Source organism: Zootoca vivipara, chromosome 5, assembly GCF_963506605.1.
Source record: "Zootoca vivipara chromosome 5, rZooViv1.1, whole genome shotgun sequence".
NCBI classification, from domain to species: domain Eukaryota; kingdom Metazoa; phylum Chordata; class Lepidosauria; order Squamata; family Lacertidae; genus Zootoca; species Zootoca vivipara.
This window is the reverse complement of record NC_083280.1, coordinates 43,245,793-43,269,948: the sequence shown is the minus strand read 5'-3', so window position 1 is coordinate 43,269,948 and position 24,156 is coordinate 43,245,793. Positions and strand designations below refer to the sequence as shown.

At 42.9% G+C, this 24,156-nt stretch overlaps 1 protein-coding gene across 3 annotated transcripts in view; it reads right to left on the bottom strand.

Moving 5' to 3' along the window:
• Window positions 1-4,639: 4,639 nt before the first annotated feature.
• The window catches only part of ARMH3 (armadillo like helical domain containing 3), a 124,339-nt gene continuing 104,822 nt past the window's right edge, over window positions 4,640-24,156 (bottom strand). For all 3 annotated transcript variants that reach the window (XM_035133314.2, XM_035133312.2, XM_035133313.2), the window contains 2 exons: window positions 9,252-9,368; window positions 4,640-7,323 (listed from right to left, as the gene is read on the bottom strand). In XM_035133314.2, the coding sequence (XP_034989205.1) occupies window positions 7,231-7,323; window positions 9,252-9,368 (210 nt within the window). In that variant the 3' untranslated portion in view covers window positions 4,640-7,230. The remainder of the gene's footprint in view (window positions 7,324-9,251; window positions 9,369-24,156) is intronic.

The following is a 24,156-nucleotide window of genomic DNA, read 5'->3' as shown; positions in this document are numbered from 1 at the left end:
TGTACTGGTTGGCCAGACATGGTCTGAGGTTCTATGAAAAGTGCTGAAATGTCTTATGTTGTATGGACTTTCCTTTTTGTACTGTGCTCAGAAATAGTGCTTGTGAGTAGTACAAGATTAGAACTGCCTGTGGAGATACCTGGGGACTGGAAGTAGCAGAGTCATTATTGCCTGAGCCACTGGGGCTGATGGAATGGGAGCACTTGAGTGATCAGTGTGTGTGTGTGTGTGTGTGTGTGTGTGTGTGTGTGTGTGTGTGTGTGTTGTGTGTGTGAGAGAGAGAGAGAGAGAGAGAGAGAGAGAGATGAGGCATGTGGTATAACATCATTATCTCATTGGCTGCCCAATATATAGGTAATATGAGGGTGGAGTCACCAGCACAATCCCTAATGACCATGAACAGTGTTTCTAGAATGTTCTTTATTGTATAAAGTTTTTTTAAAAATTGAGAGCAAGGGTTCCTTGGTTTGCAACTACCGGTATTTATATATGCCCACTGAAAACATCTCCAATTTATCCTTTTATTAGTTTGGATTCTGCTCAGAATAGAAGGATATTGCAGGGGTCTCCCCCTCACTGCTTTATAAACGTTCACTTCACAGACATTGTTAATGGCTATGAGATTTCAATCGCCCTATTTCAATCCACCCTTTAACTAAGGGCAAGCTTTGAACAAATGTCCATTTGGCAAATTAAGACTTTCCAGGCAAAGCATGCTGCAGCAGCAGGATTGAGCACACTCCAGGAGCAGAAGCCAGGAGGTAGGGGATGTTTGGGGGGGGATCCTGAGAGCCAGACAGAAGTGCTGAGATATGCTTGTTTTTGCTTTGGTTAAAACATTAACAAGATTGCTCTGAAAGCTATGCAAGAGGTTGGCTGCCAAAATTAAATGTTTAGAATTTAAAAGCATCCATTTTTATTAAAGTCTGACATATTGCTGGCTCTGGCTTTAGTATTGGCACCTACAGATGAGGAGAACTGGGCACTGAAAGACCAAGACCAAAGGTGGCGAAGATGCAAAAGAGAACACGGTTCCTGCACCTTTAATAGTTATGCAGAGCACAGAATTTCAGCAGGTACAGTTTGCATGTTATTCTCTCCTCCACGCAACCATTTATATAGGTATAGGTGCCCTGCCCTCATCTGCATCTTGCCCCCCTAAATATGGGTGCAAGGAGGCTATTCTGTATGCAAGCATCCTAGGAGAAAAGAGATGCCAGAACGCACCTGAACTCAGTTCTGGCACCTCTCAGGTGGGCACCATTGCCATTATAAAAGAACAAGGGAGACGTTTGTGGTGAGTTCTGGCACCTCTTTTTTCCAGAAAAATAGCACTGCTTAGATCACATATAAGTTAAAAAAATAGGCACGTCCACTTTCATGTTTTGTGGTACATACTCCCTCCCTCCTAAGATTAGGTCATTATATGCAGTTAAAATATTTGTCTTCTGGCTTCTGCCACTCCACTTAAGACCTGGCAACTCCAGAGTCTCAGAGGCAGCTAAATTGATGGCAAAGACAGCTATAAATTAGCCATTATAAAATTTATTCAAGTGCTCCATATAGATCTGTCGAAATTCTCCACCACAAGCCCCATCTTAGTCTCCCTCATTAGCGCTAAACATATCCTGTCTCTAAAGAGTCTGAGCCAGCATCAGGTGGAAGGAATGGAAGAAAATCCAAGCAGAATTAGCAGAGATGAAAAGCCACAGCTGTCTCAGACAGGGGTCGTGGCTCAGAATAAGGGAGACCCCACTGGAGATAGATTTGTGCTAACTAATCTAGAATTACTAATTCACAGCTCTAAGTTCTTTCTCTTTCTATGGCCTCTGCAAGCAGTGACATAATTTCCATATCTCTCAAGAAACAAACCACTGCCCGGGAGACAGCTGTGGTTCTAGACAGGATAAAAGGAACACCAGTCAAAAAAATAATCAAACCCAAGTTTTGCCTTGGGCCTAATGCACTGCCTCTAGTACTATACTGTGTGAATACATGAGCGCTGCTGGGGAAAAAACCCAGTGTACAGTACAGTAGCTCTAAAAATCCCTCCCCACCCCGTGCAATATTTTTGCCTTTCCTTTCACATTTCTTCCAAACAGATTTGTATAGCACATCCTCAGCAGCAATTTTCTCTACCCCATTTCTCTCTTTTATGCTCACAAACCACTTCAAGCATTTCTACTATTAAAAAAAACTTACTTCCCTGTTTTCTGTTAAGAAAGCCAAATAGCTCATACCGTTAGTTGCTTCAAGCTCTCCAGAACTGAAATCCCTTTCATTTGCCAGTCTTCCAATTCTTTTCCTCATTTGTTAATATCACCAACCAAATTGTGTTCATCTTCTTTTTCCAAAGTGTGCTGCACAAGCCCCCTCCTGCAGTTTTTGTGGTAAGTCTGGTGCTTTAGAATGATTTCTTTTTATTGCTGTGGCAAGGCAGCTCCCCCCCTCCTCAATTTCTTGTTAGCATTCTTCCTTTGCTGTATATTTCTGCAAACTGAAAGCTTGCACCTTTAGTTTTAACCCTTTTGTTAGCTTTAAACTCTTTAAAACTTAGCCTGTTGTTAGTGTGTTGTGGACATCTGCATAAATTGATTCCGCTTAATAGCTTTCAACAAATATGTTACAGTAATTCCTTCCGATACAAAAAATTACTTGAGATTTCGTTGTCCATGACTACCCTTGGAGTGCCAAATTCCAGAGTGTGTTCAGGCTCAAGCACAAAAGACCCTAAAAATAGGTGCCAAGGTTGCATGTGCAAGCTTGCATTGCGTGCACACTGCACACTTCATAGTACCCTTGACCCAAACCACTTTGAATTGCTTGACATGTAAAAAACATATGTGCATATAGTGAGGGTAGCATCTTCCCCCAGCCAACCTTTTGTCACAAGCATCAAGGGATATGCATGCAAACAGGAAGTGCACAACTGCTCAAAGAATTCCCGGAGAAAAATGACATTGTGTTGTATCCAAAGCTGAGTGAGTGACATTCCACTTGCACAATGAGACTACTTCTGCCTCTGCTCTCCCCACCCTCCCCAAATCTGCTTAAGTGGGCTGCAGGGAGGAATTCCACAGTGCAAGCCAAAGACTGTTGTGCAAGAGAAATGACAGTGTTGGATACAACCTACAATCCAAGATGCTTCCAACTGAGTCAGATAAACCCAAAGGCATCAATTCATAATAATATCAATCACTATAAACTAGGAAGTACATCCTAAAACCCTGATGGCGAACCTATGACACGCATGTCAGTGACACGCAGAGCCATTTTCAGTGACACGCAGAAGGGGCGCCAAACAGCTGATGTCAGAGGCAGGCGGCAGCAGAAGCAGGGAGAGGCACCGCTCCTAACCGCGGCTAGCAAGCCTGTCCCACTTGCTTTGCTGCGAGCTGGGCGGTGGGTGAAGAAAGGGTTAACTTTCAGGGAAGGAAATCAATTGTCCCCTCCCCCCACAATAAAGCTCCTTGAAATTAACCCACTGCGCTCTCCCAAAGCAAGCAAAAGCGCCTCACAGTTTATCTTGGGGCTGAAGCAGGGATCCCAGCAGCCCGATCTCACTACCATCGCAGCGCTTGCTTTGCTCTCTCTCTCTCTCTCTCTCTCTCCCTTCAGTCAGCACCATTTGTCTGAGTGTTGGAGCTATTGAGGGGAACGCTAGTATTTCAGCCTCCTTTATTTTCTGACTCCTACAACTTTTAAGCAACTGTGCACATATTCAGAACTGGCAATTCATTGGGAGGAGGGTCCCCCCACATTGTTAATTTTTAAGTTGCTATTGGAGTTTAAGTTGATTTTGGTTTTTTCCCAACCTTGAAGCATCTTTTTTTCTCCCCTTTAGCTATACTTTTTACCGTTTAAAATTTTTCTTCCCACATTTTTTGTTACCATTACAGTATTATTATTATTACTTTTACCTTTTAACTTCATTAAAAGAAAACAACAACCTCCCCCTCCCCCCAATATCAACACTTCTACATCACAATTATCACCCCATCTCCCACTTTTAATACATACTCCCCCCTTCATTTTATACACCAAATCCCCCCTTTTCTCATCTCCTCCTTATCATCCTCACCTACCCCACTTCTCACCCCCCTCCCATTTTTTGTCACTGTTGTTTGACTGCTGGTTGGCCTGCCTTTAAATTGAAACCTGCTTTTCTGACTGTTTTTGAGAGGGGAGCCTTTTCCCTTCCCCTTTCCCCCCTTTTCTTTAAAAAATAAAATAAAATACTGCGGTAGAAGGCTGGGTAGAACAAAGCCGGGAAGCTGTTAAAAATCTGGGAGACTGAAGCAGGAGACCGTGGTGGGCGCAAAAAAAAGCACAAGGGGAAGAGGGGGTCAAGCCCAATGCATTTTAAACCTCCTCTCAAGGAGTGGGAGTGAGGGGAGAGGTGGGCTGAATAGGGCCAGGAGGAGACACAGGCCCAACCCGTTTGAGGAAGGCCTGAGCCCAGAGTCCCACTGGGAAAGAGCTCTGGGTTTTGCCTTATTTTTTCCCCTTTTTAAATATTTTTTTTTAAAAAAAAAATTTAAAAGTTAAATAATTAGTTTTTGGTTTATTAAATACAGTTATATATTACAATTATACATTTTTATTATTTAAACTATAAATATCATGAAAATATGGTTTTTTTCTTGAAGTGACACACCACCCAAGTTATGCTCAGTTTTTTGGCGATTTTTGACACACCAAGCTGAAAAGGTTGCCCATCACTGTCCTAAAACAAAGGGTACTACTATAACAAACTGAGAACTAACTACAGAATGCAGATTGGAAAGGGGGAAGCGCATAAACACACACCTTGCTGAAAAGAACTCTGATGACCTCTGTGAAGACCCACTCCCAGCCCAAAGTATAGGACCACAGAGCTTCTCTTCCTGGTTAATTCTGAGGAGGATGCCCCTGCCTACCAAGCAAGAGAAGGCACAACCGCAAATGAATAGATTCCATGTGGTCACATGGGAGAGAAGTAAAAGGCTCTTGAGCAGGGGTTGCCACCCATCCACTCAGTCAGTCACAACCTCTTCTATTGGCTGCAAAGTAATACATCTCTCAAACCCAATTTCGGCGGGTGAGTGCCGCAGAAGTCAAATGTGCTCCATGTTGGTAACCCCTGCACTAGTTTGACAAAGAAAATGCTTGCAGGTAACAAACTGAAAAAGACTCAAAGAATTAAGCTTGCAATTTTCAGATTTTCAAACCCAACTTCTTTCCACCTCACACATCCCATCCTAAATACTTCACTTAAGATGGCAAGTGCTCTGAAGCAAGGACTATGTCGTTTGTGTATTTGGTACAGCGGCAAGCACAGCATTAATACCAAGAAAATGTTAAGAGTAGTAATAATTTATTACCTCTCCCCAAAAAGAGCACAAAAAGATACACTGCACACAATAGAGTGATCAGAGGCGCCACCCCCCTCCCTGGCCCCTTTCTGCCAAATTCTATATTCATCATCTTACAGGTGCTATTTCAGCAGCAAGGTGTTCATAGTGTTTCTTCTAGAGGGGGGAAAAAGAATTCTTCCTTGAAATTCTGGCCTCAAAGTCCACTGCTAAGTATGGCTGAGGTCCATCAACGTACTAGGGAAGGGAGTTTCTCATCGGAGTCCAAAAAGAACAGAGGAATCACACAAGATGGCAGTCTGTTCTGAATAACAACCAAGATATACCAGGAAAGAACCCAGTAAGGGTGCCTGTACACCTGCTTGCCGAATCCTGTTTGCATCCTTTGGAAATGGTTCTGCAACCTGGAAGGTAATATGCAGGTAGGAGACAACCCCCTGCAACAGATACTGTGCCAAACATTTTAATTAAGAATTCAGACTCTAAATTTTAGAGTTCATCTGATTGAGATTTCCAGTCTGAGTGCAGTACCAAAGGTATGACCAACTACTAGCTTCCCAACAGAGCACAGTCCTATATTTCTAGAAAAAGGATAACAAAAAATGATGGGACACTTGACTGCACAAACATATCCTGTAACCTGCAGTTGCAGCCCTTGGTGGACAGGAGCATAGAACAGAATGCCAGAGATGTAGAACACTGATTTGCCCTATCCCAGGCTTCTTTTCCCCTAAAATGCTGTGAGATACTCCCAACTAATTAATTCCCTACTTCTACCTATGCAATGAAGCACTTTATTGGAGCACAGAGAAGGTAGACTTTGACAGGAAGGGAAGGTGAGCTAAGCAGTTCCTGCTTCAGTCAACGTGAAATTTGGCATAGGCAGTGTACGTGTTGAATGGACTACACACTGAAAATGTGGATAGGAGCAATTGGTCAACATATCAGCACCATGGGGATCCAGGAGTAGCAGGCCAGTGGAGAGATGCTGAAGAACCTAATGTAGGAGCTTAGTTAACCTACTGGAAACAGGGAAAAAATGGGTTCCCTCTGATACACAACAACTGTATTAGCAATAAAAGCAGAGGGCACTCTCTCTTATTGGTCCTATGGGGTGGGGGTGGGGAATCAACAGCATATATTCATATCCTCAATCCCCAGAGTCTTAGAACAGGGCAGTAGAAATAGCAGAGGTGAGCTCATACAGGTAACCTCTTAGTTCAGGAACTCCAGAGACCAAGTGTTTTAGGCAGGACACTGGGAAACCTCTTGAAGAGAATCTCTTGCAAGCACCATTCAGTCAGGAGGCCCTAACTCAGAGTGAAGGGCAGAGACTTCAGCTGGTAATTGCCACACCAGTTTGAGATGGGGCTGGCAATACACATGGGCAACAGATGCAAAGCACCCAAGTCAAGCAGATAACTTATAGACAGAAGTTCAGTCAATCTGCCCCTTATTATAAAGGACTTAGCTCCCATGGCCTGCACTACTTTCTCTTCCTCGGCATCTGTCCATCATCAGACAGGTTGCAGAGAATCAGAAGGATGAGCTCTCCCAACAACACTGTTTTGCTCTAATTTTGCTCACTTGGGGAAAAACTCTTATCCCTGCACAATAGTTGCTGCACAGAGAAAAGCAAGAAAAAGCGGTAACTACAGATTCCTCTTCCTCACTCCCAACTCCACAGTGTAGTCAATATCACCAGTTCTCTGTGCTCAGGAATGTGGGACAAGTCCAGTACTTCCCTTGATGATTCCTGGGAAAACCACACAATCACTAGGGATAGACCACCCCACAATCAGGAGCTACAGCCAATGCTGGGGAAAGGGACTCAGCGATGCCAGGACTGGCCAGGAAGCAGGATGGTAACTCCACTTCAGGAGATTGTTGAGAATTCTTTAAGCAAGGTCTCCTGGCTGAGAGTGTTGAAGGCCAGATTTCGCCGGACATTGATGCTGATGGAGCGAACCTGTGTGAGAGAGAACAGTCCTTTCAGATACCACTTACACAGACCAGCACCTCTGGCACTGAAGGAGACCCCTGATAGGCCAGCTTTTGTTGCAACATGACTGGCTCAGGGAAGAAAGCCTACCAACAAACTAAGACTTTAAACTACCACAAGGATGTTCAGTCAGATCAAAACAGCCTATGAATCTCTCTCATGCTGCTTGCAATCTACCCAGGTGTCAAGATGGGTGGAAAATGTCCTTCCTCAGTCTATCTTTGTGTCTCGGGTGGTTCAGAGCTTGTGGGCCAAGACAGAGCTCTCGGGAATTGGGTGCATTCAACCCAGAGATACATTGGAGGAAGTATGTGATGGCGAGGTCAGGATTAGAGCTAGTGGAGGTCGAATAGCAGTGGCAAGACAGAGCAGGAAATTGGCTAGGTGCAAGGTTGGCAGGACTGTGAACAGCTCCCAGGCATGCAGCTTTCAGTACACAACTGAGCCACAAGTGGTGCAAGCCCTGAGTCCTGGATGGATGTTGACTGCTTTGAAGTCCAGTAAGGTTTATTCTGCATCCTGCACAAGCCAGGAGAAGAAACTCAAGAGCTTGTACTCTCTTCCTTTTTCTCTGTTTTTAAATGGAATTCACTGTAATGATATGTGGCAAGGACCACTAGTTTCAATGGTTTTAAAAGAGGACTGGGAAAAGCCATGGGTGATAGGTCTGTTAGTCATGACAGCTGCCTTCAGGGACACTGTAAGAAACAGAATGCTGAACTACTGTTGAACCTTTTCGGTTTCCATCTAAATCACCTTCTATTGTAGTCATAGCTAAAATGTACACAATTCTGCATAAAAATTCAGAACACAGCAATCAAAATAAACAGTGCAGATATGGGACATTTCCATAATTTAATGTTGAATATGTTTGGTTCAGAGTATGTACCTCCTTACTATTAAATAGAGCAGCAGATCTGAACTGGTAAATAATGGGATTTTGTCAACATACAACCAAACCAGGTCAATTGGATTCTTCCCTTCTGCTTAGATAGCAAACTCAGAGAATACACAAAACATTTATTGTAGTTCTCAGAGATTGGCTTGTAAGAGGCTCAAGAAGTCTCTATAGAAATAGGGATTAAACCGGCTTGCATTTGTTCAATCATCAGATGAAGAATAATGACGAAAGCTTCCTTGTCTTCATTCAACTGGGAAGAGAGTACATTTGAACATTTCTGATAGAAAAACTGGAGGAAGGAAGACTGCTGGCAATTGTGTTAGCTATACTCAGTTAAACTGAATCTAAACTACTAGCATTTAGGAGGATGGGCTCTGGAAAAAGTATAATCTCAGAAAATTGGAAAAAGCAAATCTGCATTTTAATCAAGGGAAATGTAAAGTTAGTGAACAGCAGGGCACACTGAGCAGCAGCAATTCCTGGAAGAAACGTTGCACACACAGCTGATGCACCAAAAGTAGCAGAGAACATGGTACAAGGGAAGGGGAATATGCCACCTGCTTGTACGAATGCACAGATCAGGACAACCATGGCTGTTTCTGAACAATATTCAAGCTTCTGTGTTTGGCAATTTCCCTCTTGGGAAATTCAAATGAAAAACCACCCTTATTCATGTTATGTCAATGGAACTATTGGAACATGCTCATCTGATGAGCTGCTGGCAGGTTCAATCAGCATGAGATTTCTCTGGCTCTCTCCTTCAGGAACATGCAGAAAAAGAGTGCAAGAAACCCTGAGATGAATGGAGGTAAAACCTAATCATGTCTCGCCAGCATCCTGTTCAAAGTGACCTGATGAAAAGTACACTAGTTTGCCACCTGCGCCAGTCATATTTCTGGATAATAAAAGGGACGTTCTGGCTGTGCTGTGGCTGCTCTGCAAAGTAGACCATGGGCCAAGACTTTGAGGCTCCTACTCAAGAGCTGAAACTCACCAGTTCTTTAAAGAAAGCAGCTTCTTTGTGTTGCTCCGAGTAACGTTCATATTGGTCCAGCCCATCCTGCAACTTTAGGGTGAGGGTGTCGTAGTTGGAGCGCACCACTTCCAAAACCTGCACCAGAAATACACAATGAGAAAGAAGAATCAGCTTGTTGAAAATTGTTCAATCCGCAGCATTCAGCAGTGAGAGTACAGGAATCCTACTGTGTTAATGGGAAATAAGGATGGAAGAAGAATCTGCCAAACTTGGAGGAGCTCTGCCAAGTAGATCTATACAAATGTGCTGCCTAGCACCTCGAAGATGCTCTCCACAGGTGCAATCTATGCACTATACAACAGAGAATGGGGCTGTGCAGTGGAATGAATAAATGTTGATGTGCTGCAAGGTCACTTCTGAATAGTTTTGTCAGCAATCCTGCTGTTGCTAGAACAGGCTGCCTCCTCTGAAAACAGGCTCCTTCCTTGATTCTGTTTGTCAGGTTTACTGGCAGTGAGGAAAAAAATCGCCAGCAGTAACAGCTATCTACAGATTCAATTGGCCATTTTCTTGCATATATGCCGAGGTTGCGATGGGAATAATAAGTGTTTGAAAGAGTAGACCTCAAGCACAAAGATCAGACCCAGGAGGAAGAATAATTCACTCCCGAATGCAACTAGCCACTAGGGACTGAGCATAATAGAATAATACACCCTCTGCTAGACAGTTAAATAGAGAGCTATCACCACAGCTCCATGAATCAGAACTCTGTCCTCTTGCCAACTGTACAGATTCAAGTCATCTGCAATTAACCACAGAAAGAAGGTGAAGTGTACTTGAAAGGGAAGGAGGCTCTGAACAGAGCAGTCTTCTGAATGTGTGCTTCAGGCAGTGGGTACAAGGTTCTCACCTGTTTAGCGTCTTCTTACCATGACACATTGAAAAAGTTACCATGATCTTATTTTTAAATGCCTGAAGAGACAGTGAGAATGCAAGAGTTTGCACACACAAGTTCTCAACACTGGGTTGTTTTTAAATTAAAAAATAGGCATATTAAGTTTAGTATCAATTACTTTCCTTCCATATTTAAACGGTTGTCTATTCCTGGGCATTGACATGAAGTCTCTGGCATCATTTCTGGGTGGGCTTTCTTGCTGTTGTGCAACACACAAGTCACATCAGCCTCCTGCTGCTGCACATGAAGTTCTGTTGCTTATGGGCCTTCTCAGTAGGGACCCCCATCTGTGAAATGTTCTCCCCAGGGAAATGCACCTTGTGCCATCATTATTACTCAGGCCGTTGCTAATCATTGGCCCCTATGGTGATGGTCACCTTTAGCGGGGTGGGTATGACTTGCCCTTAGTAATACATTACTGGATAAATGTTTTAAGCATTTTGGATTTCATTGTTTTAAATTTTCTGGTTTTAACTGTTTTATCTGTGGTCTGTTATCTTGTTAAGTTGCTTTGAGACTTTCTTTTGTGTAAATCAACTAGCAAATATAAGTAATAACAACTCCAGCAGCAAACAGAGGCGTGTATTCCAAGCCTCTCAGGGAAAATAAACCCAGAAAGAGACAAAGCTTAATTGTCCCTGTTGGATTGGCACAGCTTTTAAACAGATCACCTCACTTTCTGAAGATGTGTAAGCCTCAATTTGTGGGCAGAGATGGCACACAAAAATACCTGTTAGGAGTGTTGCAAAAAGAGAGGTCCAGCAGGCAGGGGAATAGCTGCAAAGGTTTTTAAGCCAAGAACATGGCAGGCAGCAGCTCTTCCACAAATCTCAGTTCCCCATTCTTACACTCTGTTGAGGACCATTATTTATACCCTCTTTGTCATTAGAAGCCTAGCATTTGCAGTGGTTTTGCCTGAACCGTCTTCTCTTTCCACAAGCAACAGATGCAGTTTAGAATTTATGTAATTTGAAGATCTAGGCTGAGGCCACTCACAGCAGGAACAGAGCTGGCTCCTTTGATAAATCTGCTTTGTTCTTCATTCAGATATACCCTGCTCCAGATTTCTCTGCAGCTTGTTCCCCCCCCCCCCCAGAAGTAGCACCTACCGTACCACCCTGCTACTGCCTGCTGTATCTTAGGGATGCAAGATGTGGGTGGTATAGTGAGGTCAATCCCTGAACAAGCCGCAACTTGTGGCAACAGTCTTGCACATTACCAATTTCTCTGCACCTCAGTAAGTAGGAACAACACTTGAGTTGCAAGTGACAGTTTGCGATACAGGAGGCTGTCTAAGTGAGCATCACATTACAGTTGCTATGGAGCAAATGAAGGGTGTCAATCCAAGAATTTTTTGGAACAGGCTGGTTTTGTCCACTTGGTGGAAATCCTCACTACTGTCAAAGATTTAGATATGTTGTTCTCATGAACCAAGAGCCCATGATGTTCTCTGCAAAAATGAATTATTTCCCAATCATTCCAAAAGACAGATTTTTGTCCATGTATAGAAGAAACATGAAACTTATTAATCAACTTGTGAGAATTTAAGCTCTTGTGCTTGTATGATCAAATACAGTTTTGCAAATAAGACGATCAGGTAACTATTGCAACTCAGCCATGTTGTGGTATGTGGTTGTTTCTGGAACTACAGTCAGAGATGCTGATCTGAGGCAGGTAACAGACCTCTTGGACAGTGAGTTAAAAAAACAAACAAACATCTATCCCAGCCACATTGGTATCCTATTAATATGGAAGGCAGAGACAGCATCCAAAACACATCACCAGTATGATAATTGAATGAACTTCTTGGCTTTCCTAGTATAAACATCACGTGGCAGGACAGAGACTCAAACAAAGATGTGCTCTTCCAAGCCAACATTCTCAGCATGTTCACACTTCTGTCTCAGTGACATCTACACGGGCTTGGGTTTGGACACAGAATGGAATATGGCAGGATCCCCAAGGAGCTGGCTTCAGGCTCCAGGCCTGCTGGCAGATCAACCCTGTGTTATAAAGATGTCTGCAAACATGATATGAAGGCTGGCAGCATTAAAACTGCAGTGTCTGGAGACAGCCAGCAGTGACAAGAGAAGAAATGACCGCTGAGAGGACCAGAGAGAGAAGAAACACCATGGTACACGTGCATCAGCAGAAGCGGCCACCGTCATCTGCCCCAGCTGCATCAAAACATGTCTTTCTCATATTGGTCTCTACAGCTACAGCAGGTGCTGTAACTCTCCAACAATTTGACTTACCCCTAATGGCACACTCTTCCATTGTCTATCAAGACAGATGGATGTCAACAATATAAAAAGATGGTGTTTGGGGCGTGTGTGCTATGAATGTGCCTGATTTGGGTAAGCGGCACTAAAAAAATTCAGATTATATTCTGCATATCAGGAACACTTCTATATAAAACATCGCAGGTTTTAACCATGCTATGCACACATCAAGGGTACTTTGGGGTGGGGGCTATAGTCTAAATCAGGCATCCCCAAACTTCGGCCCTCCAGATGTTTTGGACTACAATTCCCATCTTCCCCGACCACTGGTCCTGTTAGCTAGGGATCATGGGAGTTGTAGGCCAAAACATCTGGAGGGCCGCAGTTTGGGGATGCCTGGTCTAAATGCTCTTTCATGAGTCACATTTCTTGTGCACATGTAAAGATAGCCCATTTGTTGCAACATTTGAAAATGATGTTCCTTATGATTAGGGAACCCATCAGATTCTCACTTTAAGAAGGAACTAGTAAACAGATCTAATCTTCAACAATACATACCTATCTTTCACCATGTTATCACTGAATATGCCTTCACTCTATGACCTCTCTTATAGGTTTAGTAACAAGAAAAAATAAACGCCCCACGGCAAGGAAATAATTGTAGCTCTGGGGACTGTGGAACTGCATATATGGGAAATTGAAAAGTGTTAAGATTTTAATAGCTACCTTGGAAACAAGGAAGGTTGTGCAATTAGTGCCCCTATTTCGCTTTCCCCCCTCCTAATTTGAGCAGACAAAGGAGGTCATACAAACTCGCAGTCATATCTGTCATGAGGTTATTTCAGAAACAGCTGAGAAGAAGATAGGCCCAATATGCAATTGCCTTAGTTTCTTTTGAAAGTGGCAACCTATACTATCCCCGTTAACAGAAAGCTGATGGAAGTTATAGTCCAAAACACATCTGGCACACACCAGGTTTGGGAAGACCATCCTAACCAAAGCCTTTTCAAAGCAAAATATAATGAGCTGCTAGACTTGCAGGGTTTACCTTCCAGAATTCAGCTAGATGGGACAGATCAGCCCAATGAGTTTGATTTAAACATCTATTTCCTATGCATTCTTCCAAAACAAATAAAGTTAATTAAGCACTGTATGTCACAAAAATGGTCCTACACTTAACATGCCAATCCATTATCCAAAAGCATGTCTCTGGAAACTATTAGCTGCTAATATAATTTCTTCCTGTAATTGAAAGACTTATCACTTTAACTGGAAAGCAGTGACTGCATCTGTACATAAAACAACAGATAATTGACAAATTTTACAAGTGTTCTAATTAATACAGAAAAAGCTGAAAATTGTATCTGTCTGCAGACAGCATCTTAAGAATTTGCTGATGCAGCTGAAGTCTCTGCTGGAATTAATTCCTAGAAGCAGCAAAGACAAAGTACTGTATGTAACTAAATAATTAGATGTTAAATAAAAACAAAACACTTAGCACATTTTGTAACTGTTTCAAGATTTCTAGACAGTCTGTGACTGGACAACCCACAATATTCATCTAAGATCCATTAAGAGTGTTTAGCTCAATTCCACCAAAATCCCAATTGCTCACTCAGAGTAATTATTTACAAAATTAAATTTGCATACTTTCTGAACTATTGTGTAATTTACCGCAACACTTAAGTCTTTCATAGTGTGCTGAACATTTAGGTGAGGCCTTGGGGAAGAGAGAAGGCAAGGTAAAAGGTAATATATAACTGCACAAATGACAAAGGAAGGGAAGTGTGCATTAAACACTACTCCTGACCATGAGAAGCATTGTCCGAGTTTCCATGGTTTCTATTTTTTTTAATCCCTCCCTCAACTTCTTTTCAATCCAGCCTAGTGTGTTCCTTAGAGCACTCAACACGTTAACGAGCATCATGTTATCTCAGCAAATGAAGAGGTAGTGAATGTATCTGAATCTAGTTTCGTTTAAGGTATTTATTAAGGAACATGCACATTAGAACCATTACATGAATGGCCCTTCACAGCTCTGGCTAGTGTACAAACAGTGTCCATTCCTAGAAATTTCAGATCTGGCCATATGACATATGCCTTGGTTACATTTCATCTGGACTACTGTATTTTCACTCTGTGTAGGATTGCCTTTGTAGAGTGCTTAGAAACTTCAGCTGGTTCAGAATGCTGCAGCCAAGATGCTAACTGGGGCTGGTTATAGGGAGTATGTGACTTTCTTCATACAACATCTTCACTGGCCATGAGTCTATTTCCAAGCGCAATTCAAAGTGTTGGTGATGCTCAACAATGCCTTAAACAGCTTTGGTTGAGGTGACCCTAAGGACCACTTTCTCCCATACAAACATGCCTGGGTTTTAAGATCTATAGAAGAGGCTCCTCTCTCTGTCCTGGCACCATTCATTTGGTGGAATTTGAAAAGGGTCCTTTTTAGTGGCTGCACAGGCCCTGGAACTCCCTTCTTAGGAAGCCTTATTTCTCTAGCAATCTTCTGACAAGTGAACACCTTTCTAATTAGACAGGCTTTTGGCCAGTTCCGCTGATCTGTTTCATCTGCTGCCCGCCTTTTGTTAAATAGCCACTGTTTTATTGAACTGTTTTTTACTTGTTCTGTAAACAGTTGTGTATTTTGTGCAATTATTTTATTTTGCATTGTATCTCATTTGTTGTTTGAACACTGTTGTGTGGAAGGCGGAATAGAAATTTAAAGCAGTAGCCCTGGACTAAAACCAGCATCCACAATAGTTACATAGTTAGCACCTGATCAATCAAAGTGCCCTGCTCCATTTTATTGTAGAGGCATAGAACACACAATGCCAGAATTTGAAGCAGGAGACCACTTTTCCACAGACAAATATGCTGAGCTGTAGACAGAATGGCTAAGCAGGCTGTGGTTCATGATCCAAATTGAAAGGTTTTTACAGCAGTGCTGTTTCAGACTATCAGCAGTTATCCGTACGACTAACCACAGAATCAAGTCATTCTCATATTTTAGTTCAAGCAGATAGAGATATCAGTTGAGTCTCACTACATTCAAAGTTCTTCATATAATGTACTACGGATACTAAACTCAACTAGCAGAAATTACAAATGAGTAGAAGTAGGACCAAACTAGGGGAAGAAGAAGAAGAAGAAGAAGAAGAAGAAGAAGAAGAAGAAGAAGAAGAAGAAGAAGAAGAAGAAGAAGAAGAAGAAGAAGAAGAAGAAGAAAAAATAATCTTCTACATGGTATTTGGGGAAGACAGGTTACTGTCCTGGAGTCCAGCTCCTCCCAGGCAAATCTGGCTCTTTTTACTTTAGTTGTGCTCTCTATTGTTTACTGTATACATTCACTAGTTCAGGTGGAAGGAACACATATAAATTAAGTGTTCATAGCTTTTAAAAGCATCCCTCAGTAGCCAAAGTCAATGATTTGCATTAAGCAAGGGGATACTTTCCAAAATAAACCAACCATTTGCCAACTTCAAAATTGTTCAAAACAAAATTGCACTGCCACCTGGGCCTAGTTTGCATTTTCAATACAACAAACAATTTCTGATGATCGATAAAAGCATATCATGGGGATTTTGTTGTAGTAATGGGTGGCTTCAAGTATCCTCACATAGAATGGCTGCAAATGTGTTCCACTTATGACAAAAAGTAAAATGTCTAGATTCCCTAAATGACTGTGACATAGAACAGTTGGCCGTCAACATGGGTGGCTTTAAAATAGGATTATCATGGAGAAGGCTGTCAATGGCTACTAGCCATGATGGCTATGCTCTGCCTCCATGGTTGGAAGCAGTATGCTTCTGAATATCAATTGCTGGAATCCACAAGAGAGGCAAGAGCTTTTGTGCTCAGGTCCTATTTGCTGATTTCCCAACCAGCACCTGGTTGGTCAGTGTGATGACTGGATGCTGGACTTGATGGGCCATTGGCCTGATCCAACAAATGCTTCTTATGTTCTTAAGATTTCGTGTCCATTTCCAGTTTCTTTCAAATGAAGGTGATACACAGCTGCTCACCATCAACTCTACTCCTTGCTGAAGCAGGGGCAAGAGCTTGTCTGACATCATCCTGAACTTTGGGTTGTGCTGCAAGTGCCTCCAAAGAATAACTTGATAGCAGAGGCAAACCTCTGCCCTTCTCCCAAGCTCAGAGCTAGAGAGGGAATTGGGGCTCATACTCACCAGAGAGAGGGAGGAGCAACACTCCCATGGTAAGTGAATTTGGATAGCATTCTATTACATGAAATTCTGAGGCTAACAAGTATATACCCCTAAATGGCAAGTAAATGGCTTTGACAGAATTAGAACAATATTGTCCTTTTCTTCCTGATCCCTCCTCTCTGATGGAAAAGAAGAACACCTTGGGAGAATTATCAGAGACAGAATTAGAGCAAAACTGTCCTATTTGTTCCTCTAGTGGTGAGGAACAACACGTTAGCAGTTTTCGGGCAGTATTTCTTACATTTTTGAACAAACGGGATCTTGCAACCAAAGGATACATAGCATTAATAGAAATGGGTGGGTGGGGTGGAATGCAAAGAACAGGCACTCTCATCTTTGACTGAAGTGCTAATACTGTAACTTATTGGAACACCAGAATCTTGTTGACACTTCCTATTTTACATTTTCTTTCATGGGAATGTTCCTAACTAAATCATAAATGTGACCAACACCATATTGTAGGGATTTTGGATTCAGAGATTAGGACTCAGACTCGCCATCCTCCAAAAAGGGATACAGTATGTCCTCTTCTACCATAGTCAGATGCAAGGCAAGACAGGAGCTGCAGAACCATGGATAGCTCTGAGCAAGCAACTTATTAAACAAAGGTTGAGAGCAGACTGAGCTTTTTTTTAGTCTCTGCTACCCAGACTGCCTTTCCTAGGCTCCTTTGCCTTTGTGGGTAACTTTAAATTTTTAAAGGGCTAATCCTCTGCCTGGAAGACAGGCACTCTTCCTCTGTTCCATAGCCTCTGCCTATTTTCCTCCCTGTACTCCTATTGTGAGAGGCATTTTTCAGGCTGAGGGGGAAGGCTCCCATTAGGGTCTTGGTTCTGGTCCTACAGATCCTGGTGGTGTGAGAGATTCTTCTAGGTGCTCCTGTCAGTCAGCCTCAGTGGTCTTCCAATCTCCAGCAGCAGGCTCAGAGCCTTGAATCTGGTTCAGCTCCTTAGCTGCAGCCGCTGCAGCCTCAGAGTCTGGTTTGCTGTTAGACTCTGGAGTCATGACCCAGCCAGGACCCAAAAGCCAACACAGCTAGAAATCTAGGGAGAAAAACATCTTTCATTTGCTTCACCGCACAGTAGACGGCATTATTCTTGCAATATTCCAAGAGGCTAGCAAATCACTTCTCCACACAGCCCAAATCCTCATGAGCACACAGCAAAATGGTCTAGCAGTAGTTCAAAGTTACCAACTAGATCAGGCCTTGTGCTGTGCACTGTTCGAGACCGTAGAGGGGGCAGGGACCACAGTCTGACTTGGGCAGAGTTTTAGTGAAGAGGAAGGATGATGTGGTTGGAGGTGGAGAGGAGAGTACGAAAAACCCCAGTTCCTTCACCTAGGTTTACTCTCAGATTTTGCAAAGATGCAAGCATGTATTAGCAACAGCAGTAATTTCCCGCTGGCTCCCAGCCTGGCCATTAAATGGGCTGGATTTAAAAGTGTTTTAGCAGCATGACACCCATTCAAGTCAATGAGAATCACGTGGATACAATTCACTAGGGAAAATACCATTTATGCTGCTTGCACTCCTTTTGCTTATTCAATCCAGGCACATTGGCACTTCTCTCAAACCGTCCCCCCTCCAATTCTCAAAAATTATTGTTCTTTTAAACAAACACTATTGTTTCTTTATTCCCTATCATTCCAAAGCAGCACCAGTCCTTTCTTCAACAGTTGCTACGGCAAAATTAGTGTTATAACCCATAGTAAGGGTAGTTCTGGATCACAAGTACTGCTACCATGATTTGTGTAACAGGTCACTGAGGCTGGGCACCAAGATAAATCGCTTCTAAGGACTACAACTGACAAAAAGGCGGTGCAATAACATCATGGGGCATCTTCAACAGATGCAAACTGCAGTTAGGAAGCAGGAAGGCAAAGCTCAAACAGGCAATGGTGATCAGAAGGAAGGATCACTGGCGCTGGTGCAGGGAAAGGTGAGATAGTTCTCACAGCAGAGGATATCACCTCCAACTGAACCTAGTCCCATTGCTTAAAAAATTGTAAGCTTCCATAGAGCAAAACTGAAAAAGGTCTATGTTATATACTGAGATGCTTTGTTTAATCAAAAAGCCAATACACTTTTCCTTTTATTTAACTGAATTTATCTCCCCCACTTCCACAGCAAAATGCAGATAATCTTGCCTACAGAATCCATAATAGTTACCACTCTCCTCTTTTATGCAATGCACTTGCTAGGGGGGGGGGGAGTAGGGACACAGGTACAACCCAGGAAGTTAATGTCTGAAGCAGAAGAAGAACCAACAGTTGGTTTGTTTTTGCTGTTAATCACAGCAGGGATGATCCTCAGGCTTTTGAACAAGTTCCAGCTCTGTAATTCAATCCCGTTTCCCTAAAGTGCACCCTGCAGATTTAATCAGGGGAGCAATTCATTGCTGTACCCTTTATGATACCATTGCCAATGCAAAACATCTGCCAAACTCCACCCTAGAGGCTGCTGCAGGTCCAGGCAAGGCAGCTGACTTCTCTGTGCTGGGCACACACATACAAGCCTGATAGATTTCTTCTGGAAGAAATGACCTTTACAAAACAAAAAGCCAGTATTAACCTTTGTCCCTACAGTGCACTAAAAAGCTTTTAGAGACTTGGGAGCTGCAGACCCACTATTGGGAATGGACAGACAAGTCCTAGATCTCTGTGGGGAAATGTGAGGAAGCACATCTCTTAGAGGGCAGGGGAGGGGCAGCTCAGAGGACTCCCAAAGAGAGGGGAGAGGGAGAGGACGCCGAGGGAACATTCCACTAGTGAGCGTGTTCAAGAAAGGGTGAGAGACTGCCAACTCTGCAGGCAAGGGGTGAATAACTGGGCTCCTGAGGCCCACAGGGGTGCTGCAGAAAGAATGTAGTTGGTCAAGGGCACTGTGGACTCAAAAAGGTTGAAAACCTCTGATCTAGGCATATGGCTCCCCATCAAGGATGAGGGAATGGGTAGAACTGTAAGCCCGGATAGTGAGGTAGGCTTTGGAAAAGATAACCCTTCATGGCCATGAGCAAACTTATATGCTATGGCTAGTCTCATCATTGCAACTACTACCAGGCACCCCCAAACTTCGGCCCTCCAGATGTTTTGGACTACAATTCCCATCTTCCCCAACCACTGGTCCTGTTAGCTAGGGATCATGGGAGTTGTAGGCCAAAACGTCTGGAGGGCCGCAGTTTGGGGATGCCTGCTTTAGTAAGTACAACTCAGAAGATAAGGGGAGAAAGTGCCAGTCAGGTTTTCCAAGTGTGTAAAAAGCACTGCTCCCCCCCCAACAAAAAAAGTTCTCAAGCGATGGTTAAGGCAGGAGAGACTAGTACTATGCATAACTATTAGACTAAGAATTTACAGCTAACACCCCAAAATCCACTTCTTCAAAATCCCCCACCGAGTAGTGCAAAAATCCAACAAGCCAAACAATATCTGCTAAGGCTTGGGTGTGGACTCTGTAGGGGCTACTAGAGAAATGCTGGGTGGATCAAGTAGCCATTCTGTTTAAGATGTTGGAAAGTGGTTACATCAGTCTCTCATGGGTATAAGAAAACTCTGCCCTCCTCTCTACAAAGAGGCAGATAATCAATAGGATTCCAAGTATACAATAAAAATGAGGGCAATCCTCTTTTATAGTGCCAGTCTTGGTGTCCAAATATCTGCCTTAAAAATAGAGAGGGGAATTGTGCAGTTCTCCAGACTACAGCCCAATATGCTGATGTTACAGTATTTACAGCCCTGAGTAACCTTATTTGCATCCTGTAGGTACATCCATGGGGAACCTCTGGCTGGAGTTGATGGAAGCTGCAGATCAACATCTGGAAGGCCAGAGGTTGCCCACCACCCCTGGCCTAAATGAAAAAAAGAAAAGAAGTGGTGCATTCAAATCATTTAAGATTTTCTTATTAGTGAAAGAAGCATTTCATAGAAAGCATTTAGGAATTCTAGCCTGCACTGCCAACCAACTGTGTTACATGTGAGCCTAAAGAATGCTCAAAGCTCAGTAGTACAGTGTCTCCTTAATATGCAGAACCTGATCTTCCAGGTTCAATTCCTTTCCTGGAGAACTACTACCAGTTGGTACAGACAAGGGTTGGGAAACCTCTGGCCCTCTAAATCCCATCAGCCCCAGCAAGCATGGCTCAGGGATTACTGGAACTGTAGCCCTGCAAAATCTTGAGGGCCACAAGTTTACCATCATTGGTGCAGAGAATACATGAGCTCAATGGTCTGATTCAATATAAAGCAGCTTCCTATATTCCTGAGAGGGCCGTCATTCTTTCTGCCTAACGATTCTCATGCAGGAATTAAAGTTACAGAGCTATAGCAAGGCACCAAGCATCTGAGAAGCCATTAGCTCAGTTTTGGTTTTTTTAAAGGTTCAGGGAAGTGGCCAAGCACTAAGAACTGATCATTAAAAGGAAAGGTGGATCTGACCTGGTGGTGTGAAAACAGTGCAATTTAAAAGTTGCTGGAAAGGCAAAGGGACAGGACAAAAAGCCCACCCGACACACACGGAGAAATGAGATTTGATTTATTCTGTGACTCTGAGGTTCAATTTCCATTGTGAATTTCCACTGCATAAATTCAAGGGCTGCAAAAGTCCCTGTTAGAAGCTGTCCAGAGCAATTGAAGGTGATGTGCACAATGATCTATGAACAGGCAGATTCCAAAGCCTCACTGGGGTATTTTAGCATATTTTTGCATATATGTTCAGCACACCAACCCTTCAGGAACATGTTTGGCATTAATTTACAAAATGCAATTAGATACAGTACATACACAACTCCTTACCGTCAATGATTTATCAATTTAGTTAGCTCCCTTAACTTCATCTGGTTAATTTCCTCTGATTACATAGCATTGCGTACAGAGACAAGCCTGTATTTCCTAAGTTTTAGAAGGATTAGATGACATTTAGAAATCATTTGCCAAAAGAACAGAGGCTGCACAGCAGGGATTCATATGTTAGCGCTTTTTCCTGTTTTAAAATCACTCATTTGCCCCAAGTCAAATAGTTTTCTTTATTATTTTCCTGTCTTTATTTTCCTAATGCTTGGTTCCCTGCTTGCCCCATTATCCCTTCTCAGCAGAATCATGTCTAGGTTGTATTCAACATAGTGCTAAGGTGAAAACTCCATCAGCACAAAGATTTCTGCTTGACCAATGGAACATTCTCTCCCACTTCTCCCCCTGCATGCTAGGTGATCTTGCGCTCCTGGCAGAACTGTCCAGATTGCGCCCCCTAGCCATGGACAAATAAACTCTTCTTTCTGCCTTTCCTACAACCCCACCCCCTTCCACCCATTCAATTCACCCTCTATTTAAAACCATTTCTTATGAGACAGTGCTAAATATTTATTTTTATGGACATATTTTAAAGCTGATTTTGAGCGCCCCTGGCGGGGGCCCACCTCACCACCCCCTAGCTACGGCCCTGCCTCCATGCCCCCTAAATTTGTTCTAGGAATTCCCTCAGCCCTCTGGAGTAATTTAGGGGAGGGCACAGAACAGGCACAAGGGGAAAAGAGGGGAGGAAGTCCTAGTATGCATGCAGAAATCCTTGCATTGACTGCATGTAGTAGCCAAATACCACCCTCTGGTGACTGCCGACACAGCGATAATGCCCATAAAGGAAAAGCTGTGTACATCATTACTTATTTTTAAGGTGTGGCACAAGTATTAATTGCTGTGAATAAATGATTTGGGAAGTTGACATGCAGGAGGAGACTTCCTCTTCTAAATTGTTGTTTCTATACAAAACCCAGTATTTTAGCCTAACGAAGTCCTGAATCCTAGGACATCCGAGCAGTGATGTCTTCATCTAGCATTTCATTTCTTTTAGTAATACAGAGTGCAATTCAGAATCAATCCAGTCAACAATTTTATTAACTGACTTCAACAGCAGAGCAGCACTAGTCAGACAGTCCAGGTGGGAAAGGGACAGGCTTAGAAGAATGAAGTGCTCACAACAATGTTCATGTTAATCCACTCTAAATGCCCAGACAGTTGAGAATTACAGGTCATTGTGAATGGCACCTCTGAAGGCGTGCTGGACAGACATCAGCATAGCTAGGTGCTTTCAAAGATTCCACAACTATTTTTGGAAGACTGGCTTCAACATGTAGGGAGTCTATGATTGCTTTTGCCTCTTCATGGCTGAAGTGCTAGAGGCAACCCCCAATGCTTGGTGGATGGGGAGGAAATGTGCTGGGATCATGCTTGTTCCCCTGCCCCTCCCCCCCGCAACTTGATAGATGAAAAATGCACAACTGCATAGGTGATGAAATACAGTAATGGCACTGAGCATAGCTGCCAAGTTTTCCCTTTTCTCGCGAGGAAGCCTATTCAGCATAATGGAATTTCCCTTAAAAAAAGGGATAACTTGGCAGCTATGGCACTGAGTAGCCAAAGGCTTCTGAGCCTAAAGATTCCAAAGGCAGTGTTGATGAAGAATTCAAGAAGCTCTACTAGGCTGATGCCTTCACAATGTTGACAAACTAGGCGATGACAATGGCAGGCCAATTCAGAGAATTTGGAAGGGGTGGAAGAAGTCATGACACATTTGGTTTAACAATACCCTATCCGTACAGAGTTGGAGGTGGGGAAGAGAATGGGAACAACTTACAGAACTACCAAATGATGAGAGATCCCTTTCTGCTGCTGCTCACTATGTGGTCATAAAGAAACTGAGCCGAAAGGTGTTGGTTCCACTCCCTCACTCCATGTAAATAACACCAAAATACCTGGGTAAAGAAGAGAGTGGTGGCACCTCTAATCTTCCAGAACTTTCTAGAATGTCCCACTTATAGACTGTACAGGTAGGTTTCCATATTTGGGATTGCACGGAATCCACAGTGCACAGCATGACCTACTTTATATTCCTGTACAACCTCCTGAAAAAGTAACTGCAGCAATTGTGACAGAGAAGCAGCAAGAGAGTTGTTTCATGCTGATAAAATAAAACCCACGTCATGTCAAACTGCCTCCTCTGCACCAAAATGATACCTTGAGCGTGGGTCAGAAAAGGCTGAGAGCTATAAAATATATATATATATAAAAAGATGTTGTTTCGACTCTTTCTCTATGGGACAGCTATCTGCCCAGCTAAAGATTCAATTCTCTTTTCCATGTTGGCACTGAGACTAGATAGTGGGAAATTTTATGGAGTCAAAAAGAACTGTCAATTCTCTTTTTAGCCAGATTCTGGGTGCTTATGCTGATATAAAAAACCCTAAACAACTTGGGACCCATATTCAAAAGAAATACTTACCTGCTTGTGCATTAAAACTTACAGAGACAGTCTTTGTGATTCCACCTGCAAATTACATTTGGTGGTAGTGCAGAAGATCTTTTATCTGGTGGTCCCCCACTTGTGGAAAGATAGATCTCTCTTCTGAGGTGCATCTTGTGCTGATGCTATTGGTGTTCTCTCAATAGAAGAGGTTAGATTTTACTATCAGGGGTTGCAACGTCTGAAACTGTTTGCCTTCTTCCGTGAAAGATTATTCACAGTTTAA